The sequence below is a fragment of the Hirundo rustica genome, chromosome 15 (assembly GCF_015227805.2).
Source record: "Hirundo rustica isolate bHirRus1 chromosome 15, bHirRus1.pri.v3, whole genome shotgun sequence".
NCBI lineage: Eukaryota > Metazoa > Chordata > Aves > Passeriformes > Hirundinidae > Hirundo > Hirundo rustica.
Genome location: NC_053464.1, coordinates 14901625 through 14923814, shown reverse-complemented (window position 1 = coordinate 14923814; position 22190 = coordinate 14901625). Strand labels below are relative to the sequence as shown.

The 22190-nt window shown below is 49.7% G+C and overlaps 2 protein-coding genes across 4 annotated transcripts; both read right to left on the bottom strand.

Annotated features, from left to right (window-relative positions):
* Nucleotides 1-33: 33 nt before the first annotated feature.
* On the bottom strand, nucleotides 34-2295 carry GNG13 (G protein subunit gamma 13). Its single transcript, XM_040079382.2, has 3 exons — nucleotides 2229-2295; nucleotides 1430-1552; nucleotides 34-369 (listed from the first exon to the last, which is right to left on the bottom strand). The coding sequence occupies exons 2-3, from the start codon at nucleotides 1525-1527 to the stop codon at nucleotides 264-266; spliced, it is 204 nt and encodes a 67-aa protein (XP_039935316.1). The 5' UTR covers nucleotides 1528-1552; nucleotides 2229-2295; the 3' UTR covers nucleotides 34-263.
* Nucleotides 2296-7659: 5364 nt separating this feature from the next.
* Nucleotides 7660-21763, bottom strand: LOC120759614 (uncharacterized). 3 transcript variants are annotated; one of them, XM_040079055.2, is made up of 20 exons: nucleotides 21625-21763; nucleotides 20304-20699; nucleotides 19765-19894; nucleotides 19515-19608; nucleotides 18422-18572; nucleotides 17647-17809; nucleotides 16836-16961; nucleotides 15821-15889; nucleotides 14829-14951; nucleotides 14435-14590; nucleotides 13734-13787; nucleotides 13244-13461; nucleotides 12291-12367; nucleotides 12021-12131; nucleotides 11257-11343; nucleotides 10427-10534; nucleotides 10114-10235; nucleotides 9652-9774; nucleotides 8709-8751; nucleotides 7660-8569 (listed from the first exon to the last, which is right to left on the bottom strand). In XM_040079055.2, exons 2-20 carry the CDS (start codon nucleotides 20533-20535, stop codon nucleotides 8492-8494), a joined length of 2265 nt encoding a protein of 754 aa, XP_039934989.1. In that variant the 5' UTR covers nucleotides 20536-20699; nucleotides 21625-21763; the 3' UTR covers nucleotides 7660-8491. The 3 variants fall into 3 exon arrangements, with proteins under 3 accessions (XP_039934989.1, XP_039934990.1, XP_039934988.1); XM_040079056.1 differs by having other exon boundaries at nucleotides 21662-21759; XM_040079054.1 differs by having other exon boundaries at nucleotides 21615-21729.
* Nucleotides 21764-22190: the final 427 nt, after the last annotated feature.

The following is a 22190-nucleotide window of genomic DNA, read 5'->3' as shown; positions in this document are numbered from 1 at the left end:
TCACGGAAAACGGGGTCGGGGGAGGTTTAATAAAATCCTCTTTACAAGTTGCAAAATCTGCCTCTGTTGGGTGGCAGAAGCGTGAGGTGAAGCTGCAGCGAAGCTTTTTGCTGCTCCTCCTCCCAGGGCTGCCCCATCCTGGGGGGATTTTCCTCGTGTCCCCCCATTTCCAAACCCCTCTACAACTACACGGGGAGGAAGGAGGTGAGGGCAGGGAGTTGTTCAGGTTCTGCTGGAGCGGGGATCGGGGAGAGCTCCGTCCCTCAGAGGATGACGCATTTGCCTTTCTCCACCCAGGGGTTGTTCTTCATCAGCTCCGGGTTCAGGAAGGGATCCTCGGGAATTCCGTCCTCGATCCACTTCACGAACCTGCAGAGAGGGGAGGGAGGGTGGGCACGGCCCCGGGGGGGTCAGGGCAGGAAAAGGGGGCATTTGGGGGGCTCGGGGTCAATCCTGCTCTGCTGGCGGGATCCTGATCCACTGGGACCCCCAGCTCTGTGACAAAGCAGGGAGGGAACGGAGCCGTCCGTAATTTAAATTATTTTGAGCTCTGGAAAAGGGGGATCGGCGCCCGGGAGGTGCCAGGGTGCCACCAGGTCCCGGTGCCACCAGAGAAAGGGCTCAGGGACACCGGGGGAGGGCTCTGGCCCTGGGGCTTGGGGATCCTGAAAGGGAAAATCCCATCGGGGGGGACACTGGGCGTGGGTTCTGCTCCTGGGGGCACAGGGAAGGGAAAAGGGGAACAAAAGGGAGGGGGAAAGGGAAAGAAAAGGGAGGAAAGGGAGAGAAAAGGGAGAAAAGGGAAAGAAAAGGGGGGGAAAAAGGGAAAGAAAAGGGGAAAGGGAGAGAAAAGGGGGAAGGGGAAAGAAAAGGGGGAAACGGGAAAGAAAAGGGGAAAGGGAAAGAAAAGGGGAAAGGGAAAGAAAAGGGGAAAGGGGAAGAAAAGGGGGGATGGAAAGGGAAAGAAAAGGGGAAAGGGAAAGAAAAGGGGGAAGAGGGAAAGAAAATGGGAAAAAGGGAAAGAAAGGGGGGGAAGGGAAAGTGAAAGAAAAGGGGGAAAAAAGGGAAAGAAAAAGGGGGAAAGGGAAAGAAAGGGGGGGGAAGGGAAAGTGAAAGAAAAGGGGGAAAAAAAGGGAAAGAAAAAGGGGGGAAAGGGAAAGAAAAAGGGGGAAAGGGAAAGAAAAGGGGGGGAAAGGGAAAGAAAAAAACAAAAAGGGAAAGAAAAAAGCAAAAAGGGAAAGAAAAAAGCGAAAAGGGAAAGAAAAAGGGAAAGAAAATGGGAAAGAAAAAGGGAAAAGAAGGGGGAAAAGAGGGAAACGAAGGGGAAAAAGCGAAAAAGCGGGGGGGGGGCGGGGGAGAAGGGAAAATGGGGGTGTGGAAAAAGGGGGGACAAAAGGGAAAAAGGGAAAAGAGGGAAGCCCCCACTCACTCAGGTATGGTCTTGGAGGACATCTCCCTCTTGTAGGCCAGCTGGTACTTGAGGCTTTCCACCTCTTTTTTCCATTGTGGGAGATCCCACTCGTCCATCGCGCTCTCCGAGGGCTCCGTTGGGCTGGGAACGGGGATTTCGGTGCCTTGTCCCGCCCCGACCCCTCACTCGCACCCCGAGGGTTCCCCCAGGACCGGGACGGGCTGTCCCCGGCGCTGGGGGAGGTTCCCACGCCCCCAGCGGAGCAGCCAGAGAGCTCCGGGAGGATTTTTGGGGTTGTTTTGGTGGAGGCAGAGGCTCCCCGGTGCCCCTCTCATGCAAAACGCGGGGGCTGAGGCAGATTTGACTGAAATTTGGGTGGGGAGCAGCAGAGAGCAGCCGGAGGCTGTTTGGGAAGGGGCTCTTTGTCCTTCCCCTGCCCGAGGGGAGCGGGAGGGATTTGGGGCTGCCCAAAGACAAACGGCTCAGGGGGCGGCCGGCAGAGGTTTGGGGCCCCTCTGTACCCCCGGACCCCAGCAGAGACCCCGGGGGAGGATGGGGAAACTGAGGCACGGCAGCTGAGGGGGCTCGGCAGGCCCCTGAGCACCCCAAAAAGCGGTGGCCCGAGGTGACACTGCCCTGCCGTGAGACCCCGGCAGGGTGAAATCCTGCCCCCAGCGCCGCTCCATCCCAGCTTTGGCATCCCCGGAACTCCAGGCGGGAGCGGGAGCGGGCTCAGCCCTTTCCCCGCTCCATCCATCCATCCATCCATCCATCCATCCATCCATCCCGCAGAATTCCCAGCGCGTCCCGCTCCCACCTGGTTTGGGAATAACGACAGCAGAGAGAAACGGGGCCGCGCCCGCAGCCCTGGCCTCGCCCGTGCTCCTCCCGCCAGCTCTTCCCCGGCTCCCGGCGATCCCAAAAGCTCGGGATAATCTATTAAATGCACGCCAGGAGCCGGATAATGGCAGCGTCCTCCCCCCGCCGCTCCCGGGGGATTTGGCTCCGCTGGAGCGCCCGGGATGGAGCCGCGTGCCGGGCTCTGGAGTTGGGGTTATCCCGGGAACCCCAAGAGCCTGAGGGGCCCGGGGATGGGTGCGGGACATCCCCAGGGCGGCCCTGAATCCCTGCTGGGATCCTTTCCTGATCCCTTTTCCCGATCCCTGCCCAAATCCTTTCCCTTATCCCTGCCCGGATCCTTCCCTGCATCCCTTCCTGCATCCTTCCCTGCATCCTTGCCCGGATCCCTGCCCGGACCCTCCCCTCCATCCCTCCCCTGCATCCCTGCCCGGATCCCTGCATCCTTCCCTGCCCGGATCCCTGCCCGGATCCTTCCCTGCATCCCTGCATCCTCCCCTCCATCCCTCCCCTCCATCCCTGCCCCGGTTATCCCGCTCCGTTGCCCCCCTATGGATTTTGTGTTCCTTCCCCCTTTTCCCAAGTGCTGGAGGAGTTGGAGAGGTTGGGAATTAAACAACAGCAACAACAAAAAAGTGGAAAATAAGAGGAGGATAAGCGGCTGGGACGCTGAGAGGGCAGGGAAAAGGGAAAAGGGAATTGTGGATGGGGGATTTGTAGGGATGGACAAAAGGCTCTGAGGGGTTGGGAGAGGATTAAAGCCAAAATAATCAGTGAAAAAAACCCCAGATGAATGCCTTCGTTAAGCTATTAAAAATAAACCTGGGGTAAAAGTTGGTGCTTTAAAAAAGAAACAAACCCCAGCCAAGGCGGGCCCGGGGCATGGATACAGAATATTTCTGTGAATACAAATCACCAAAATGGGGATTTGATCTCGGGTTTTGTGTCACACCTGAGCTCGGGCTGAAGCCGTTCCCTCATTGCTGGGGAGAGAATTCCCGGGGGGAGGCGGGAGATGGAGGCGAAATACAAATATGAAATAATAAAATATTGGTATGAGAACATATATTAAAATGATAAGATCCCAGATCTATAAATACGAGAGAATAAATAATATTAAAACATATGATAGACTAAATAAGTAATAATATAAATACAGTTATATGATATAAATATATATTGTGATATAGTCAAATAAATGTATTTTTATATATAAGAGAATCGTGGTTTGTCTTGGTGGGAACTTTAAACACCATCCAGGGCCACGATATCAGATATAATAAAAAATAAATTAAATAAAAATAAGTAAAGTAATAAATAAATAATATCTAATATAGCTATACAAAGACAAGAGAGTGTGTATATATAAATATTTATATTTATACATGCCCAATTATATATAAAATTAAATCTATATTTTAACTTTAATCTTAAACTGCAGTGGAAAATGAATTCACATCACACACAGGGGTTGGTGTAGGTAGGATACAATTCCTAGAGCGGATTTATTCTCTTTGATGCATTTTGGATAGCATGAAATGTATAGAAACACATGTATGTGCACACATATGTGTGTGTGCTTGCTTTTATGTGTGTATATAAAATATAAATATACACAAACAAAATAGATATAAAAACATAAAATTGTACAAATAATACATAGAACATATATTATGTATATGTATAAATAGGAAAATAAAATATAGAATTATATATATGTGTGTATATTTATATATAGAAAATATAAATTACATATATGATATAAATATTTTAAATCTAGAAAATATATAAACATATACACAAAATATATCTAAATATAAAAACTAATATAAAATTCATAAGTTATATATACGTGTATATATACTTATCTATTGTATATGTATAAATGCATACATACAAAAACAAAGATATAAAATGATATAAAATATATATTAGTATAAATAGATAGAAAATATAAATAGTATATAAAATACATAAAAGTATGTATAAATATGTAGAAAAAAAAATAAATATATTTATATTTTTAAAAATATAAAGCCTTCCTGGAAGAGGAATCCTATAGGCCATATACAGGAAATACCCAAATAAAAACTTTAGGATCTATTTACAAATGGGATCTGCTTTGTCGGGAACATCCCAAATCCCACAGCTACTGTGGGGATGGGAGATCCCAGGATTATTGGGATCCACCCCGATCCCTGTCCCAGGATTATTGGGATATTGGCATCACCCCAATCCCTGTCCCAGGATTATTGGCATCACCCCAATCCCTGTCCCAGGATTATTGGGATATTGGCATCACCCCAATCCCTGTCCCAGGATTATTGGGATATTGGCATCACCCCAAGCCCTGTCCCAGGATTATTGGGATCCACCCCAATCCCTGTCCCAGGATTATTGGGATCCACCCCGATCCCTGTCCCAGGATTATTGGGATCCACCCCGATCCCTGTCCCAGGATTATTGGGATATTGGCATCACCCCAATCCCTGTCCCAGGATTATTGGGATATTGGCATCACCCCAATCCCTGTGCTGCTCCCATGGGCACAGGAAAGGCTCAGTTTTAACGGGGAAATCTCCATGGGATGGGGAGGATTTGGGATAATTCCTGGGATTTTCCCAGGCTGAACGGAGCAGAGAGTTTAGGAGCCACCAATCCCAGGGAATCCAGATCCATGCCATGCTCCAGGAGGAGCTCCAGGCAGGAGCAGGGCGTCATTCCAGGGATTTTGTGCTCCATGCCGTGCTCCAGGAGCAGGGGGTCATTCCAGGGATTTTGTGCTTCATGCCGTGCTCCAGGAGCAGGAGGTGATTCCAGGGATTTGGGGTGATTCCAGGGATTTTGGGCTCCATGCCGTGCTCCAGGAGCAGGAGGTGATTCCAGGGATTTGGGGTGATTCCAGGGATTTTGTGCTCCATGCCGTGCTCCAGGAGCAGGGGGTGATTCCAGGGATTTTGTGCTCCATGCCGTGCTCCAGGAGCAGGGGGTGATTCCAGGGATTTGGGGCGATCCCAGGGATTTGGGGCGTTTGCAGATGACAGAACGCTGAACTCCCCCAGCCCTGCAATGTTACGGAGCCATCTGTTCACCCGGCGTTTCCCGGGATTAAAGCCGAGGATCTCTGGCCGGGAGAGCAGCTGGAAAAGTCCCTGCGATGCCCGGGGAGCAGCGGGGGACTCAGAGCTGTCCCCACTTCATTTAGGGCCAAGGACAGGGAAAAGAACGGGGCTGGGAAGGGGCTGGAGAATTCCTGAGGGAGCTGGGAAAGGGGCTCGGGAGGAATTTCTGGACAATTCCCTGACAGGAAGGAACAGCCGGGGGGTGACGAGGGACAGGAGGAGAGGGAACGGGCTCAGGCTGGGCCAGGGGAGGCTCAGCTTGGAAAATCCCTCTCCAAGATGCCCAAATCCAAGGTTTAACTGATCCCCCCCCTGCTCACTGCCCCACAGCCCACGTTTACTCCTGTCCCCAAACACCTCCAGGGATGTCTCTGCCCTGCGCAGCCTCTTCCAGCTCCTCCTGGGAAGGAATTTTCCCAAATCTCCACCCGGAGCTCCCCTGGCCCAGGCTGAGGCCGTTCCCTCTCCTCCTGTCCCTGTTCCCTGGGAGCAGATCCCAAATCCCCCCGGCTGTCCCCTCCTGTCAGGGGCTTGTGCAGAGGCAGAAATTCCTCCTGATCCCCATTTTCTCCAGGCTCAGCCCCTTTCCCAGGTCCCTTAGGAATCTCCAGCTCCTTCCCAGCTCCATTCCCTTCCCTGGACACTCTCCAGCCCCTCCATATCCCTCTTGTCATGAGGGGAAAATCAAAAAGTGGGAGAAAACGCGAGGGGAAAAGAGAGGGAAATTTGGAGAGGGCTCTGCTGGAAATCTTTTCCCTCTCTGGCTCCTCCTTTTCCCCAGGCTGAGCCCCTTTCCCAGCTCCCTCCGGGACATTCCGGGAATGTCCATCCCCAGCTCCAGAGGGTTTTCCCGGAGCTCCAGGCACAGCCTCCAGCGGCAGGAAGGTGTTTGTCTGGGGAGGCTGTCAGAGCCCTGCAGGGCTGCAAACGTCCCTTAAACATGCTCAGAGTGGATTTCTATCCACTACACTGGGAGTACGGGAAGAGATCTGAAGCAGTTAATTAGAAATGCAAGCAATTAATTAGAAACGCGAGCAATTAGCGGATGAGGAGGGTCCTCGGGACCCCCTTGGCGCTGCAAGGTGACACCGCTGCCACCAGGGCAGGCAGGGACAGCCCTGCCCTGCAGAAGGGGAGGACATTCCCACTCCAGACTTCAGGAAATCCCTTAAATTCATGATTTTCTGGGGGAAAAACTCGAACGTTTTCTGGGAAAACTCACTTTTTCCAGGAGGGAGAACTCACCTTCGGCGCCGCCGCTCCTCGCAGCTCTGCTCCCTCCTGGCTGGCAGCGCCGCTGATGCGGCAGCAGAGCTGCGTCTGCTCCAGCGTGGGGATGAGGCAGCTCCAGGGCTCCATTTCCTGCCCCAAAGGGCACTTTTCCATTTTTCATGAGCTCAGTTTTACCTGGAGCAGAGCTCAGCCTTCCTCCAGGACCACTCCAGGCCCGAAGGGAAGCGCAGGGCTCCAGAAAAGGTTTTTTTGCTCATCCATAAAAGATTAAATCGTTATCTACAGGATCCATAGGGCTGCTCTCTCAGGCATTAAAATTCAGCAGGGGATCAATAATGGAGAAGGGTTTATTTACAGGAAAGAGGCACTTCCCTGATTTTTTTTTGTGCCAAGGGGAAGACATCCAGGCTGGGAGGGGTGACCAAAAAAAAAAGAAAAAAAGAAAAAAAAATCTGTTCCCACTCTTTCTTTGGGGTCCTGAGATGGGAGGATGTGGAGGAGACTCAGCCTGGTCCAATCCAAGCCCAAGGTAAAAATTCAGATTTCAGAAAAAAACCCCACAAATCAAAAATCTGACACCCAAAGAAAAATCTCAATCCCACAAAAAAACACCCCAAATCCCTGAATTTCTTAAAAAACCCCTAAACCTCACCAAAACCCTCTCAATTCAAAAAAAAAAAACCCCTCCACCCCCAAACCCTCTCAACATCCTAAAAAAAAAAAAAACCAAAAAATCAACCCCACCAAATCCCTCCAGTTCCTGAAAAACCCAACACCCTCCCCAAAAAATAAAAAAAATCCAAGCCCCCAACAAAATAAACCCAAAGCAAAAAAAAAACCTCAAAGCCTAAAAAACCCAACCACAAAAAACCCAACCCCTCTAAAAAAACAGGACCCAAAAAATCCCCAACCTTCAAAAAACCAGGACAAAACCCCAACCAAACGAAAAAAACCCCAAGTCCAAAATAAAATCCAACCCCCAAAATCCCAGCCCAAATCGAATAAATCACCAAAAAACCGCCTCAAACGCTGAGGTAACAACGGAACTTGGACAGTTTTAATTAACAAGGTGTCACGTTTCCATCCAGGCGCTTTTTTCTGTTGTTTTTTTTTGTAGGATATTTGGGATCCCAAGAGCTGCAGAATCCCCCAGACTCCTGGAATTGTGCAGGTATTGGTCACATATTAAATGGGGCACAGCCCAAACCAGGCTCCAAAGAGTTTTCACCTCCCCAGGTTGGAGTGAACTCCAAATTCCCACCCCAGAACCAAGATTTGGGAAATGCACAGAAACCGTCACCACCCACCTAAACCTTATTTGCAGCAGAAAAACAAAAGCCCAGCCTGAAATCTGGGTTAATTCCAAATAAACTCAGCTCCTCGCTGCCCCTCCCTGGGGTTGTCTGAGGAAAATAAAGCTCGGTTCTCTCTTGGTTTAGAACGAAACCTAAAAAAGTCAGAGCTGTGCAAACGGCACTCGACCCCAAACTGCTGCAGAGGGAGTTTCCAACTTCCCATTTTTCCTGGTTTAAGCTTCTCCCTCTCAGCAGTTGCCTCCTGCAAGGTTTGTGTCCCCAAACGGGAGGAAAAACTCTTTGCTGCTTCCTGCCCCATCTGCGCTTCCCTGCTTTTTCTCAGCTCCTGAAAACAACCCCAACCTGGCCGCCTCTTCCAACAACTCCTTAATTTGTAGAACTGCGAGAAACTCCCCAAACGTGGCTCTGCTCCCACCCCAGAGCCAGCGGTGTCACTTCTCAGCTGACTGCTCCTGGAGGTGACAACCGAAGCAAACCCAAGGAACTCCCCGGGAAAGAGCTTGCTCGGATGAAAAACCAACTGGAAAACGTTCCCGAGGATTCGGTGCGAGTTAGAGCTTCTCAAAAGCACTGACAAACTTGGAAACTTCGTGGTAAACCGTGGTGCCGAAGGGGAGCCGCCTCAGGCCCTGGGAAGAGACAAAACACAGTGAATTCCCTTCAGGAATGGGTTTTTAAATACAAAAAGATAGGTTTCAGTGTTTGATTGTTATGGGGTAATCACTGATCTGCTTTGCTGTTAAATCCTACAGATGCTGGGATACTCACTGACTCCTGGAAAAAGGTGCAGAGCTGCTTTACCCAGGGACATCTGAAACAGAGAGGAATTCCCATCAATCCCAGTTACCCTGGTTTTTCTGAGCCTTCTGATTTTCTTAAATGGAGTCAGATCTTTTTAGTTACTGTACAATATTAAGAGCAGTTTTCTACCTTTCCCTCACAGATGTAACATAAACAAATCCTTTGCTTTCACTCTCTGTCCTTTGTTTGCATATTTCTAACCTGAAAACAATTGTAACTGACAACTGGCCTGGCCACTGAGGCTGAGGGGTGGAAACCCCAAAAAGCCAATCTTCTCCTGGACCCACAAATGTATAAAAAGTAAGAAATAAACAAAGGGGTGTCTTCCTTCTCTCGGCTCTCTCAGCTGACAGCTGGATCAGAAGGACCTCTGCGAAAATCTCTCGTCTGCGTGTGGCTGCTTTGTGTGTCTCGGTGACAAATCCCCTCCCAGCTGCAGCCACTCCCGGGCTTTGCATCACTCAAAAATCCCACAATCCACAGACCCAGGACGAGGTGATTTCAGATTTGCAGGAAAATGAGTGGGGATGGGGAAATGCCAGGATTTCAGGTGGCTCTGGGGCACTTCCAGGGGGACAATCCCAGGATTTCATGTGACCCTGGGACAATCCCAGTGGGACAACGCCAGGATTTGCAGGTGGCTCTGGGGCAGCTCCCAGTCCCACAGGAGGACAATCCCATGGTTTCAGGGCTCCTGGGACAGTTCCCAGTGGGACAATCCCATGGTTTCAGGGCTCCTGGGACAATTCCATGGTTTCAAGGATTCTTGGGGCAGTTCCCAGTCCCACAGGAGGACAATCCCATGGTTTCAGGGTTCCTGGGACAATCCCATGGTTTCAGGGCTCTGGGGCAGTTCCCAGTGGGACCATCCCACGGTTTCAGGGCTCCTGGGACAATCCCCACCACTCACAAGTGCAGGTTGTCTATGACCAGCCTGAGGCTGAAGAGCCCCACGGATTGCATCCTCTTGTGTCTGCAGGTGAGGAACAGGCACAGGAACTCCCCCACGTACTGGGGGCCAAGGTTCTGCCACCTGAACAACAACAAAAGCACAAGGATTGAGGCACTGGAAGTTAACTCTGGCATTTGGGAGAAGGAGCCAATTCCCACATCCAATGGAATCCCGCCCAAAGCCACGCCAGGAGATTCTCCCAGCACTGCTGGAAGTCAGTGGGGCTCTCCCAGGGATAAGGGAAACAGGGCTCCCCTCTCTCCCAGCAACCTGCTGCTCCCCAGAATCACGACGGAGGAAGTCCAGGGCATTCCCCAGCTCTGCATCCCTGACCCAGCCCATGCTGCCTCCCAAGAGCTCAGCTCTTCCCTCTGCTGCACCTCCCTGGCCCCACGGGCTCTGGGGCAGGGCCCGACTCACACTGTCAGCACCGTGGCTTTCTCCTGGCTCAGATCCCGCAGGAGCAGGTTGGCAGTGCCACACAGGATGTGCTCCGCACAGGAAAGCTGGTCCAGCAACAGCCTCAGAGCCCAGAAGTTCTTCTGAGAGACAAAATACAATCTCTGTTTTAACCTCAGCGCCAATCATTCCTTAAAATAATAATTAAAAAAGATCAAAGCAAAGTCAAGTTCAACGTGGCTAAAACCTCCAGGATGGTGGTTTCATCATCACAGGGATTTGAAACATTATTTGCTTTCATCTCTTAGAAGAGGAATCAGTTTCTAGGACTCACCCCAAAAGCCAGGATGATCTCTAAGAAGGAAGCCAAGTGGGGAAGGTCGTAACAAAGCATCTGCTGCACTGCCTGCACTGCCAGGATCAGAGAAGCCTCCTGGTGCAGCTACACAAGGGACAAGGAAAGAAATGGACTGAGCAGCCCCCTGCCCTTCATTTATCCACTCCCACCAGCACTGAGTTACTCCAGGTCACACAACAAATCCACAAGAACCTCAGCCAGAGTTAAGAACAGGGGAACGGAGCGGGGAATTTAATTCTGGTGCTCTCCAAGTGCTCACAGAAATGTGGAATCTCACACAGGAGCAGAAATAGGGAATTAAAGGGGGGAAAAAATCCAGCTCAGGAGTCATGTATTTGGAGAATAAGCTAGAATGTTCTCCAAGAAAGTAAAAAATAAGGCAGATCCTTCAATGATTGCAATGAACATGGAATGTTTTTCCTGCCATCTTCAAACAACTTCCAAATTTAAAAGAAATTTAGAACAACTGGGCAATTCTGAGTTGTGAGACAGGCAGTGAGAAGCCCCAGTATCCTGTTTGAGCCAAACCCTGGGAGAAGTTAAGACACAATCAATTATTCCCAGCTCTCCTCCTTTACAAATCCATAAATTTGGACAGGGATAAAGATTTCCCCTGGATTGAAGATGTGCAGAGCAGAAGAAACCCTCAGTTCTCCGTTTTCATGTCTGCTCCAGAGTTTAGACTGTGCTAATCTTAACCTGATCAGACCCCCCCAAAAAATCTTCCAGGCCCTTCTTAAAAGCTTTCCTTAATAACCCAGCATTTCTCACTGCTGGGGAGAAATTCCTCTGTTGTCAACACTCACCTGACCAGAGAAAATAGAAGATGGTAAAGAGACGTTAACTCCAGACTTGAGATCCTCCAGGAAGTTGCCAGTGGCAGTCAGAACATTCTGCAAGGGGACAGTGAGGGACGAGGATGGCAGATCCTCCCCAAACCATGCCAGAAATGGGGTTTTAATGTGCTTTTCAGTCATTTTTTTGCAGCATTTCTGCAGAGGATGGTGCCTATTCCACATCACGGGAAGCTGAGGCTCTACAGCACCAACCAAACGCTACCAAAAACTCTGCATTTTTGTAGGGCTGAGACGGAAAAATCACCTCGTGCCACTGCCTGCCCTGGGCAGGGACACCTGCCACTGTCCCAGGCTGCTCCAAGCCCCGTCCAGCCTGGCCTTGGGCACTGCCAGGGATCCAGGGGCAGCCGCAGCTGCTCTGGGAATCTGTGCCAGGGCCTGCCCACCCTGCCAGCCTGGAATTCCCTCCCACTCTGCCCTCTGGCAGTGGGAAGCTGTTCCCTTTGTGCAGGCCCTTTCTGCTCTGATCCACCTCACCACGAAGAGATCCAGAACCAAGGCCAGGCACTGAGCTGGGAGCAGAATGAGGCCATTTCCAGCTGCCTGGAGCATTCCTGAATCCCCACCAGAGTCACCCTTGGCTCAGGAGCACCGGAAGAGGCACTGGAAGTTAACTCTGGCATTTGGGAGAAGGAGCCAATTCCCACATCCAAAGGAATCCTGTCCAAAGCCACGCCGGGAGATTCTCCCAAGCTCCCAGCACTGTTTGGTACCTCTTGGAAGTCAAGGGGGGGCTCTTCCAGGGATAAGGGAACCACGTTTCCTCTCTTCTCCAGCGAACAACTGCTCGCCAAAATCATGATGAAGGAACTCCAACATTTGGCCTAAAAAAAAAAAAAAAGAACCCAACAGAACATCTGTGTTACAAGGTGAAATCTGTTCAGAGGGGTAAATCATGCAGAGAAAAAAGGGGTCTCAGAGTAAATCCTTGCCCTCTCAAGGACTGGGAACAGGAGAGGAGAGGGAATGCTGGCCTCACTCACGTTCCTGTAGAGCACCTCGCTGTTGTAGAGCAGCTTGAGTGCCTGCTTAATTAGCACAGAGATCCTCAGGGGAGAGCCTGCAGGGATGGAAAGGACGAGAATCAAAGCCAGATCCTCCACACCCCAACGAACTGCACAGCAGGAACACACCCAGGACATTCCCTTAGTTACACACCTGTGTCTGCAGGGCCAGCGCGTGCTTACAGCTGTTTTACACGGGTTTGTGTGTGGGATGGATAAACACCAGCCACAAACCACAGCTCTGGAAAGCTGCAAAGAACTGGAAACGCTCCAGACGGAGCCAGGTGACACCAAAGGAAGTGTTTGTTGTGGACATCACGCCACACTGAGGGATCTCACACTGCCAGGAATTCTGCCAGCAGGGAACAACTCCCAAATAAACCTTCCACGGCAGGAGGCAGCAAAGCCCAGGAGAGATGATGACAATTATCAGCGGCTGAGCTAATGATTCTGATGATGAAACATCTCCCATCAGGGGGTTTTCTCCTCAAGGTCATGGCTGAGACATAAAGACAAGCTCCTCACCGACAGTGGCAATGCTGGGAGGGAATGAAGGGCTCTGGATTTGCTTTGAACTTTCTCACACTCTGCTTTCAGCAGAGGCTCACAGCTGACAGAACGAGTGTTTTGAGCAAAGCAAAAGGAATAAATAAATCCATGCTCCAGTACAAAGCCATCCTTCCTGCCTGCTGCTTTCATGGTTTGGGGTGGAAAGAACCTCAAAAGCCCATCCAGCTCCAACTCAACACCTTCCACTATCCCAGGCTGCTCCAAGCCATACCCAATCCAGCCTGGGACACTTCCAGGGATCCAGGGGCGTCCCCACCCTCACCCAATTCCCAGCTGGGCTCAGGATGTCACACATCTGAACAGCAACGAGGAGCTGGAATGGATTTCTCAGTGAAAGGAAGGAAGGAAGGAATGCCACTTGCCAGCTGTAACCCAGGACCCTGTCTCCAGCACGTCATTCCCAGAGGGAACACAGCCCGTCCTGAAGATCTTGAGGTAGACACTGAACTGGCAGGGAGTGATCCTGCAGGCAGAGCAGCAGGCCAGGCTGTTGACAGGGAACAGCAGGGAATGGGCAGCGTCCAGGAAATGCCCCGTTTTGCACAGGTAGAACGGGATCAGATCCCGAAGGTCCCGGAGCCTGGCAAGAGGAAACCAAGGTGTGGGTTTCGTTGGGATGAGGTTTTTGTAGGATTTGTGGAGGGATCTGATTGTGCTTGGCCACTACAGAGGGGAGGAAAGAGAGGGGGAAGAAGGGAGGAAAAAAAAGAAGGAAAAGCAGGGAAGGGGGGAAAAAAAAAAAAAAAAAAAAGAGAAGGAAAAGCAAGGAAGAATAAAGAGGGAAAGCAGGGAAGAAAAAAGAGGGGGAAAGGAAAGGGGGGAAAAAAAAAAAAGAGGGAGAAATCCATTTACCTTTGGTTTTCATTGCATTTCACAGCTCTCAGGTACCGAACAACTTCCTTATACCTGGGGAGAAAACCAGGAGGTGAGAAAGGAGGGGAAGGAAGTGCCAAACTGCACAGGGCAAATCTTCCCTACAAGGAAAGGAGCAAAGCAGGAGAGCCTTCCACACAAGAGACGGTGCAGAGCAGGACATACATACAGCTGGTAATGAATTCCTACAAGTTATCCCCAGATTATCTCAACTCTGGCAAAATAAAACCAGAGGCTGCCTTGCAGCAGGACTCTTTTAACTGGAGTGGATTCTTTGGAATATTGGATTTTCTGGAGTAAAAGAACCCAGAACAGACTTTTCTGGCTGCCTTCCACTTGTCAGCCTTTGATGAAGAGGAATTCCTTGAAAAACTAACACACAAAACCTGTAGGGCTTATGGAGACACAGAAATGAGCCGCTCCAGCAATCTTTTTTTTTTTGTGATCCTGAGGCATTCAAAGGGCTTTGAGAAACTTCCAAAAGCTCCTGGCCTTGTTAAGAAAAAAACAAAACAAAACAAAAAGAAAAAACCAAACAAAAACCACCAACAAAAAACCGACCAATTAAAAAAAAAAAAATCTGTTTTGTGTTTCCTGATTATACCAAAGCCCAGAGGTTTGAAGCAGCCAAAAATGTTAAGAATTGAGGTCCCAAAATGGAAAAGCCAACCCAATCTCACTTCTTTTTCCCCAGCAGTTTCTCCACTCGAGCCTCCACAACAGGGAATGCTTCCCACAGGTACATTTTCCTTCCTTTCTGTCTCCTCTGCCCAGTGATGTTCTGGCCTTTTAAAACTGTGGTCAGCAACACGTGGTCCCAGGGCAACACATTCAAGCTGGAAGGATAAAAACAAAGTGGTTTTTAATTGTGTACGGTTGTACATCGCTAATTAGCTCCTTCAAGGATTGTGAGGTTTGATTAAATGAAGCGTTTTGGGGTTTAGAGCTCAGTTCTGTTGGGAAAGGAAATAAACAACAAACACTGAAATATTCCTCTAAAATGCTCCCACTTTTATCATCAGGGAAAGAACATTCCAGAGGCATCCAAATACACTCAGAGGCCCAAGGACTCACCTGTTTGAGAAGGCATAGCAGTGACAGGGAAGGGAGATGGACTGAAAAAACTCAATAAACTTTTGATTCAGAATTTTTGGGAAGTCACACAACACCAGCATCCTCTGAAGTCGGACGGTGATCCTGTGATTTGCACAGAAGAACAATTCAAAAAGGGGATTTGACAGCGAGGTGAGCTACAACTAGTGGTCTTTTTTAATCAGATGGGGAAACTACACAAGTTTGAGGTGTTTTTAATTTTGTTTGGATCTGTATTTGAATTTCTGCTTTAAGTTTTGTAGTGAATAATGAAATTATTACTGTGCTGTTACTTTTAAAACCAAGGTTCTGTGAGTTTTAAGCTTTAAAACCAAGATTTCCAAAGAATATGTACAGCAAACACTTCAAACTGTGCTGGACCTGAGCTCCTGCACCTTCCCTGCTACTGGAACCATTTTTGTGTTAATTGATAAGGGGAGATAAAAAAAGAAGAGTTTACCCTTGAAAATTCTGGCAGGGAGGCAAAGCCAAACCCTTCCCTTATTTTTGTTCCAAGTAAGAAATTAAAAAAACAAACCAAAAAAGAAAAACCCCCAAGAACAGAAATTTAAAATGAAAACTGCTCAAGGATTTAGGTTGTACCTGTCATTAGCTCCAGAGCAGGTGAGAATGTAGAACTGGGTTGGGAAGAATTTAATTCTCCACTCATCAGCTTTCTGTGGCAGGTGAATTTGGGGGAAAAGGTGAAGGAGAGAGCTAAACTGGGAAGTGAATTAAGCCAAGGGAGCTGGGTGTCCTCATTCTCCAGCCTCTGGGGGAGCTTTTCCGTGCTCCATCCCAGAGGAATCCTGCCAGGCTGCTGCTCTGGCCTCTCCCAGGCACTATTTACTACTTGCAGGAACATCCACAACCCGCTCTGGCCTCCCACGTGCCTCTGAGCAGAGCCTTTGTCACCTGAAAGGCGTTTCAAAGCCAAGCTGAAAGCCTGCAGCCAGCAAGGAAACCAAACTCACCTCTGGAACAGAAATGGGACAGCGATCCTTAGGGAATCCGTGTGGCCAACGTTCTGATAGTTCCTGAGCCTGGAAAAAACCAGCACTAATTAATGCCGGGCTCCTCTCCCTGCCTTTTCCCCTTCTCTGCACTCAACTGTTGAGGAAAACACTTTTTAAGGAAAACTCTTGGAAGCTGGCATGCTGATAAAAATTCCTGCAAAGACTGAAACAAGTGCAAAATTCCCAGATAACAAATGCAGCCTGCTCCTTGCAGACCTGGATCATTCCTCAGCAGGAATCGCAGGGGAGCTGCTGCTCCAAACCAACCCAGACATCATTTTCTCCTCTTTTACCAAAACCCCAGAATTTAAACCCCAAAACGTTCAGGTTTTCACAGAGCAAAGCTCTTTGTGCTGTTGAAAACTCTTTTGCTGAGCTGCTCGAAGTTTAACGTTGGGTTAAATGCTGTTAAGTGTTCCTGCCCTTAAATCATTACTAAACTAAGCTTAAGTTCTGTTGAATTGTTAAGATTAAGGTATAATCTAAAGTACTGTCAAGTGGGAGTGCTGTTAAGCTTTTAATGCCGAGTTCCTCTTTATCTCTGCCGTCCCTCACTTCCCACACTCCCCTCGGTGGTTCTCGGTTCGTTTCCTTTTCTCAATGCCTGGATTATGTTCGGTTTTGTTGTTGCTTGTTGTCCTTTGTTGCGCCTAAGCTCTCCTGCAAGCAGCCGAGCAAATCTCGCCAACCAACTTTGTTGTTTCATACTTAAATCCGGCTTTCCCTCGGCAAGGATTTTAAAGTCATCTCAAACTCTCATTCCTGCTTAACTTTTCCCCGCCTCTCACATCCAACCTCTTCCCAAAAAAATCCCACTTCTCCCTCAGTGTGTTCACCCTCCTCTCGCTGTGCTGCAGCCCGGGCCGGGATTTTTATTTTCCTTCCCCCTAATGAACAACATCCCAGGATTCTCCTGGCAATTGCCCTTCCCTGGAGGAAAGGAGGACGATCCCCCACTCCCCGTGGTACTCACATGGCAGGGTCTTTGTGCAGTGCAATCTGTTTAGCTGCTCCCAGCAGCATGATAGCAGCAGCTTTGGGGCTCTCTTGTTCTGCCTGATTTAAAAATCTTGTTACCAGCTCGAAAACATCAGAATACCTGAGAAAGTCAAGGGGCCTGTAAGATCAAGGGTCTGCAAACCAAGGACTTCCTAAACACGTGGTAATTGTGGCCACCCCACAGCTTGAGAGCAATCAAGAGCCCGGCCTTGCCTTCCAAGGATCCCCGACACACTGAGAAGGTGCTGGCACAACCAGCACTTAGGGTATTTGGAAGGTTTGTTAAACAAATGAAAAGGTGGAACTCATTCTAATAGAGAAATGAGTAAAAATCTCAGAACCCCAGAATGGGCTGGGTCGGAAGGAACCCTAAATTCCAACCCCAACACCTCCCACTGTCCCAGGCTGCTCCAAGACCCGTCCAACTGGGCCTTGGGCACTCCTGGGGCAGCCACAGCTTCTCTGGGATCTGTGCCAGGGCCTCCCCACCCTCCCAGGGAAGGATTCCTTCCCAAAATCCCACCTAAAGCCACCCCAAAGCTCAGGCCTTAGGTTCCCACTTTCCCAGATTATAATAATAAGATTATCATCAGGTGCCCTGCACAGCACAGGAGATTTAATAACACATTTAATAGGCATTTTAAACTACAGCCAAGTGCAGTTTATCTTTGCCTACCAAGTTCTCTCAACTCTATTTTCGCTGTCTCGGGGGCCACAATTGCGATCATAACTCATTAAAACAGATCAAAGCTGCCCTTGACAACCCCAAATCTGTTGCCACTTACTTGTACACCACCTCCATTTTCTGCGAGCTGCAGACATCGCACTGCCCAGGGGGCAATTTTGGTTCACAGCAGCACTCATGCCCTGGGGGACACATCCTTTCTCCACCCAGGTATTTGTTATAGGCTACACTAAGATCCTTGATGAATTTTTCTAGGAGATCTCCTAAGAGAAAAGACCAAAAAAAAAAAAGATTGCACAAAGAGGTTTGGGTTGGGTTTTTTTCTGTTGTTCTTTTCTTTGTGGTTTTTTTTTTGTTGTTGTTGTTGTTTTCAAAATTAAAAGACAAAGCTTCCCATGTGAAATTATTTAGGGAAAAAAAAAAAAAAGTAGTTCATGTGAAATTATTTAGGAAATTGTTCGCATCCAGTTTTATTGGCCAGGAAAGCTTTGTTGCTGGAAGAGAGGAAATTTAGGTGGGATACTGGGCAGGAATATTTCCCTAGTAGGGAGTGCCCTGGCACAGGGTTCCCAGGGAAGTTGTGGCTGCCCTGGAAGGGTCCAAGGCCAGGCTTGGAGCACCCTGTGAGAGTGGGAGGTCTCCCTGCTCATGGAAAGGGGTTGGAATGAGAGCATCTCCCAGCTCCATTCCACCCCAAACCATCCCGTGCTTCTCCCAGATGGAGAAAAGCAGAGAACTGCACCTGCAAACCCATCCCTGGTGCGAGCATGAAAAAATAAATCAAAGCACAGCGATCTGCTCCTTAAAAACCCGCCAAGGATTGGCGTGGAGCAGCCAAGCTGCTCCCCAGGGCAGGACCTGAGCAGAGCACCCACCCCCGTGCCGCAGCTCCGCGTCCAGCTCCAGCAGCTCCAGGTTGAAGGTGGCCAGGACTCCAGCCAGGGCAAAGCTCCTCTGCGCCTTCCAGAAGTTGCTTTTGTTGTGGGCATTGCAGTGGCACAGGGAAGGGACGGTCCAGAGCTGGCACTGTGTCAGAAAATAGGAGAAAAAGGAAGGAGAAAAAAAAAAAAAAAAAAGAGGGAGAGGTTGTTGGATTTTCGTGTTTTCCCCTCAGCAGCGAGTGAAGGGTTACAATTCCTTTCATCCTTCTTGCACCGAAACTTCTGACAGGTGACGATTTGATGTCACAGCACCCACCCGAGAAAAGCCCCTTATTGATTATCTGTCACTGCTGAGCCCTCCACAGAGACCCTCAGGGCTGGCACCCTCCCCACTGGACACTGGGAGCAGAGCCCTGCCTTTGCACGGTCACCTCAACTTTGCTCACAGCTCAAAGCCTTCTGAAAGCCACAAGAGGTCCCACAAATGAACCACCCCCACACCATTCCCATCACTCCTAACTCCTCTGAAGGACGGGCTAAAAAGCTGACATTTCTCTCATTCATTAAAACAAAGTCTGATTCGGTAATCTCACTTGATGAAATGCACTCTGTGCCCAAAGCAAGCAGATAAATGTGTGTTTACTCCCACAACTGCCGGTTCTAAAAATAAACCCCAACAGAAACACACTTTTAGCAGTTATGAAGCACTGTTAAAAGCTAATTTCCTGTATTATTCTCTTGCAGCCCTTAACTCTTTCCTGGCAGAGCAGAATTACTGACTCCTAATCAGCTTTAATGCAGGTACCTTGTTATTGTGCCCCGCTTTATGTAGCCTGCTGTAGCTCTTTGTTTTATCCTGTGTAATAAATAACTGTTAAAAGCCCTTTCTCTGTTCCCTCCTGTCTATTCAAGAAGTAACTCATCGTACATTAGACCTGACCTGCTGTCCTTAAGAACCTTCGAGCCAGATTTAGGCACAGACAGCTAAGCAGAGCTGCTGCCAAAAATCTGAGCCTAAGGCAGGGCTTGGCTAAAGCTCTCATTTCATCCACAATTCTGTCTCCTGCAAGCTGTGCCCTGCCCTTACCTCGGCAGCCAGCTTATCACAGATGTAGCAGTAGCACTGGTCACAAATATCTGCATTTTTCCCAAGGGGGGAGCAAATATCACTCTCGGTTCTCCTGCAAGGTTGAAAACCAGAAGGTTATTTAGGAAAAAAAAAAAAAAACAACAAACCACCAACACATTTTTACCCAGCTCTACTGCTGCTCCCAGCTGTCAGAAAGCTAAATGTGGAGAAGGGGACCCCAAGTGGGATTGCCCAGCCCTGGACTTACTCAAAGGGGTGCGTGGTGCAGTCGTGTCTCGCGTGAGGCATCACATTCGCCTGCTTACAGTAGGTAACCACTAAATCCCCTTCCTCATCCACCATTTCCTCTGATCTGGGCTCTTCCAGGGGAGATTTCTCTGCAGGAAAGAGAGCAGGAGGCGTAAAGCGGTGTAAAGGTAGTGACAACTCCCTTAGAAATTACCGGTATTTACTTTTTGAACGCTTTAAAGCACATTTTCGGGAATCTGACAGAATGGCACACAAACTCCCATGAACTATCAAACCAGAGGATGTGAAATCAAAAAGGATCCAGATGACATTGAAATGGCCCAGTCTGAGCTTAATTTGAAGTATTTTAAAACTACACAGCAGCAGCCTTTGAAGCGGTGATACCCATCAAAGACATCCCTGGAAACTGGGGATTCCCTCCTGCTTTTATTCACCTGTGCAGCACAAGGCCAGATTTTAAGCACAACACAGAATTAATTCAGTTTATTCCCCACATCTTTCAGGGAACTCCAGCAGCAGCAAAGGAGCAGCTCGTACCCTGTGGCTCTACAAACACGACAGAACTCCCTTGGGTGCTCTCGTCGTCATCATCATCGTCATCTGGGCATTGCACTTCATCACCGCCATCATCTGGGCACTGCACTTCACCATCATCATCATCACTGATCAGGATTACGGTCTCCTCCTCCTCCTTTTCCGATGGCCACATGGTCACCAGCTTCCAGATTGGAACTACCTGGCAGCCACCAGGGTAACACTGACTTTCCATTGGCACTTTTCAGGTGTTTTCCTCAACGAGGGAATTAAGACTCCTCCGAGACCCGAATTCTTCTTCTCTGCTGGGTAAATTTCATTAGAGCCAGAGATGTTTCATCCTCGGGGCACTCAGCAGCTCAAAATCCACTGCAGCTTCCATCCAGAGCTCAGAGAACCCTGAAAATAAGGAGAAGGAAAAAAAAAATTAAAACCTTGAGATGAGCTGTTCTTCTGGTGGGTTTGGTGGGACTGACTGTGGAAGGACAAGGGGAGTGAGTTCCCATGGACAGGGCAGGGTTAGAGGGGATTTTAGGACAAATCCTTTCCCGGGAGGGTGGGGAGGTCCTGGCACAGGTTCCCAGAGGAGCTGTGGCTGCTCTCAGATCCCTGGAAGTGTCCAAGGCGAGCCTGGATGTGCCTTGGAGCATCCTGATGTAGTGGAAGGTTGCCCATGGCAAGTAGTGAGACTGGATTTTTGGAAATGATGCAACTCTAAATTTGGGACCAACGAGTGGGAATTGCTTTAGGCTTTGTGTTTATAAATCTGCAAGATGCCTAGTAAAAAGCCACCAGTATATGGAATATTCTCCATGGCACAGCCTGGCCAAAACAGAGTCTGACTATCACTATGCAGTGCTGAAGGGTTTTTTTTCCCCCCTCCTTCCCGAATTTTGCTGACAGGATGAGCTTTAAAAAAGTTCCTCGCACCCCAAACCATTGCAGAATCCCACGATAACAACTCCAGCAACACCCAGCACAACACCCCGACTCCCTCTCCCCCGAACTCCAACACTGCCCACCTCACCCCTCCCCACACCAACAGCGAGTGACGGCGTTGCAGCGCAAGAGATGGAAAGCCTGAGGAGTGTTTTTTTCACTATTAATAACCAGTTCAAGAAGATCTAGGAAGGATTTTTAACTTAAGCAGAAGCTGCCCAGGGCAGGGGCTTGAAATCGGTCGGCCTTTAACACCCCTTCCTTTAATATCCCATCAATTCCCCCTCCCTCCGACACCCCCAACCCTCCTCAGCCCTCGCCGCCCCGGCCCCAACCGCCCCCTCCCAACGGCCACAACGCACCCCCAAGACCAACCTCCCCCTACCGAGCTCCCCGTGCCCACTCAGCCCTTCCAGCCGTGCCGATTTCCGCGGAATTCCCGGCGCTCGTTTTCCCGCAGCTCCCGGTGTTTTCCCGCTCCCGCCGCCCGCCACTCTTTGAAGGCCCGAGCGCTTCCGGGACCGCGACCCCGGGCCGGGCCCCGCGCGCCGCTTCCGCCCTCACGGCGCCCGCCATCTTTGGTGAGGGCACGGGCTTAGGGCGCGGGGGGACCTGGCACAGCCGAAAATAAAACTTCAATAAAACCCGACAAAGCGAACGCTTGATCCGCCGCAAAATCGGCACCCGCGCAGCGCCCTGCGGGTGCTGTCCCCCGTGTCTCTGTGTCCGTCGTGGAGGCCCCGGTGTCCCGCCGGGTGCCCCCTGCGCGCCGCGCTGTGTGGGAAATGCCGCTGGGACAGGCCGGTGTCCAGCAAGAGACAGAGTGCTGCAAAAATCAGCTTTATTCGGTAACGGAGAGAGATCACTGCGCCATACCTCTGTGGGGCTTCTCTGGAGTTTTTGGAAGGCACAGCCTCCTTTTATCCTCATTTCCCGGCCACGTTTCCCTCC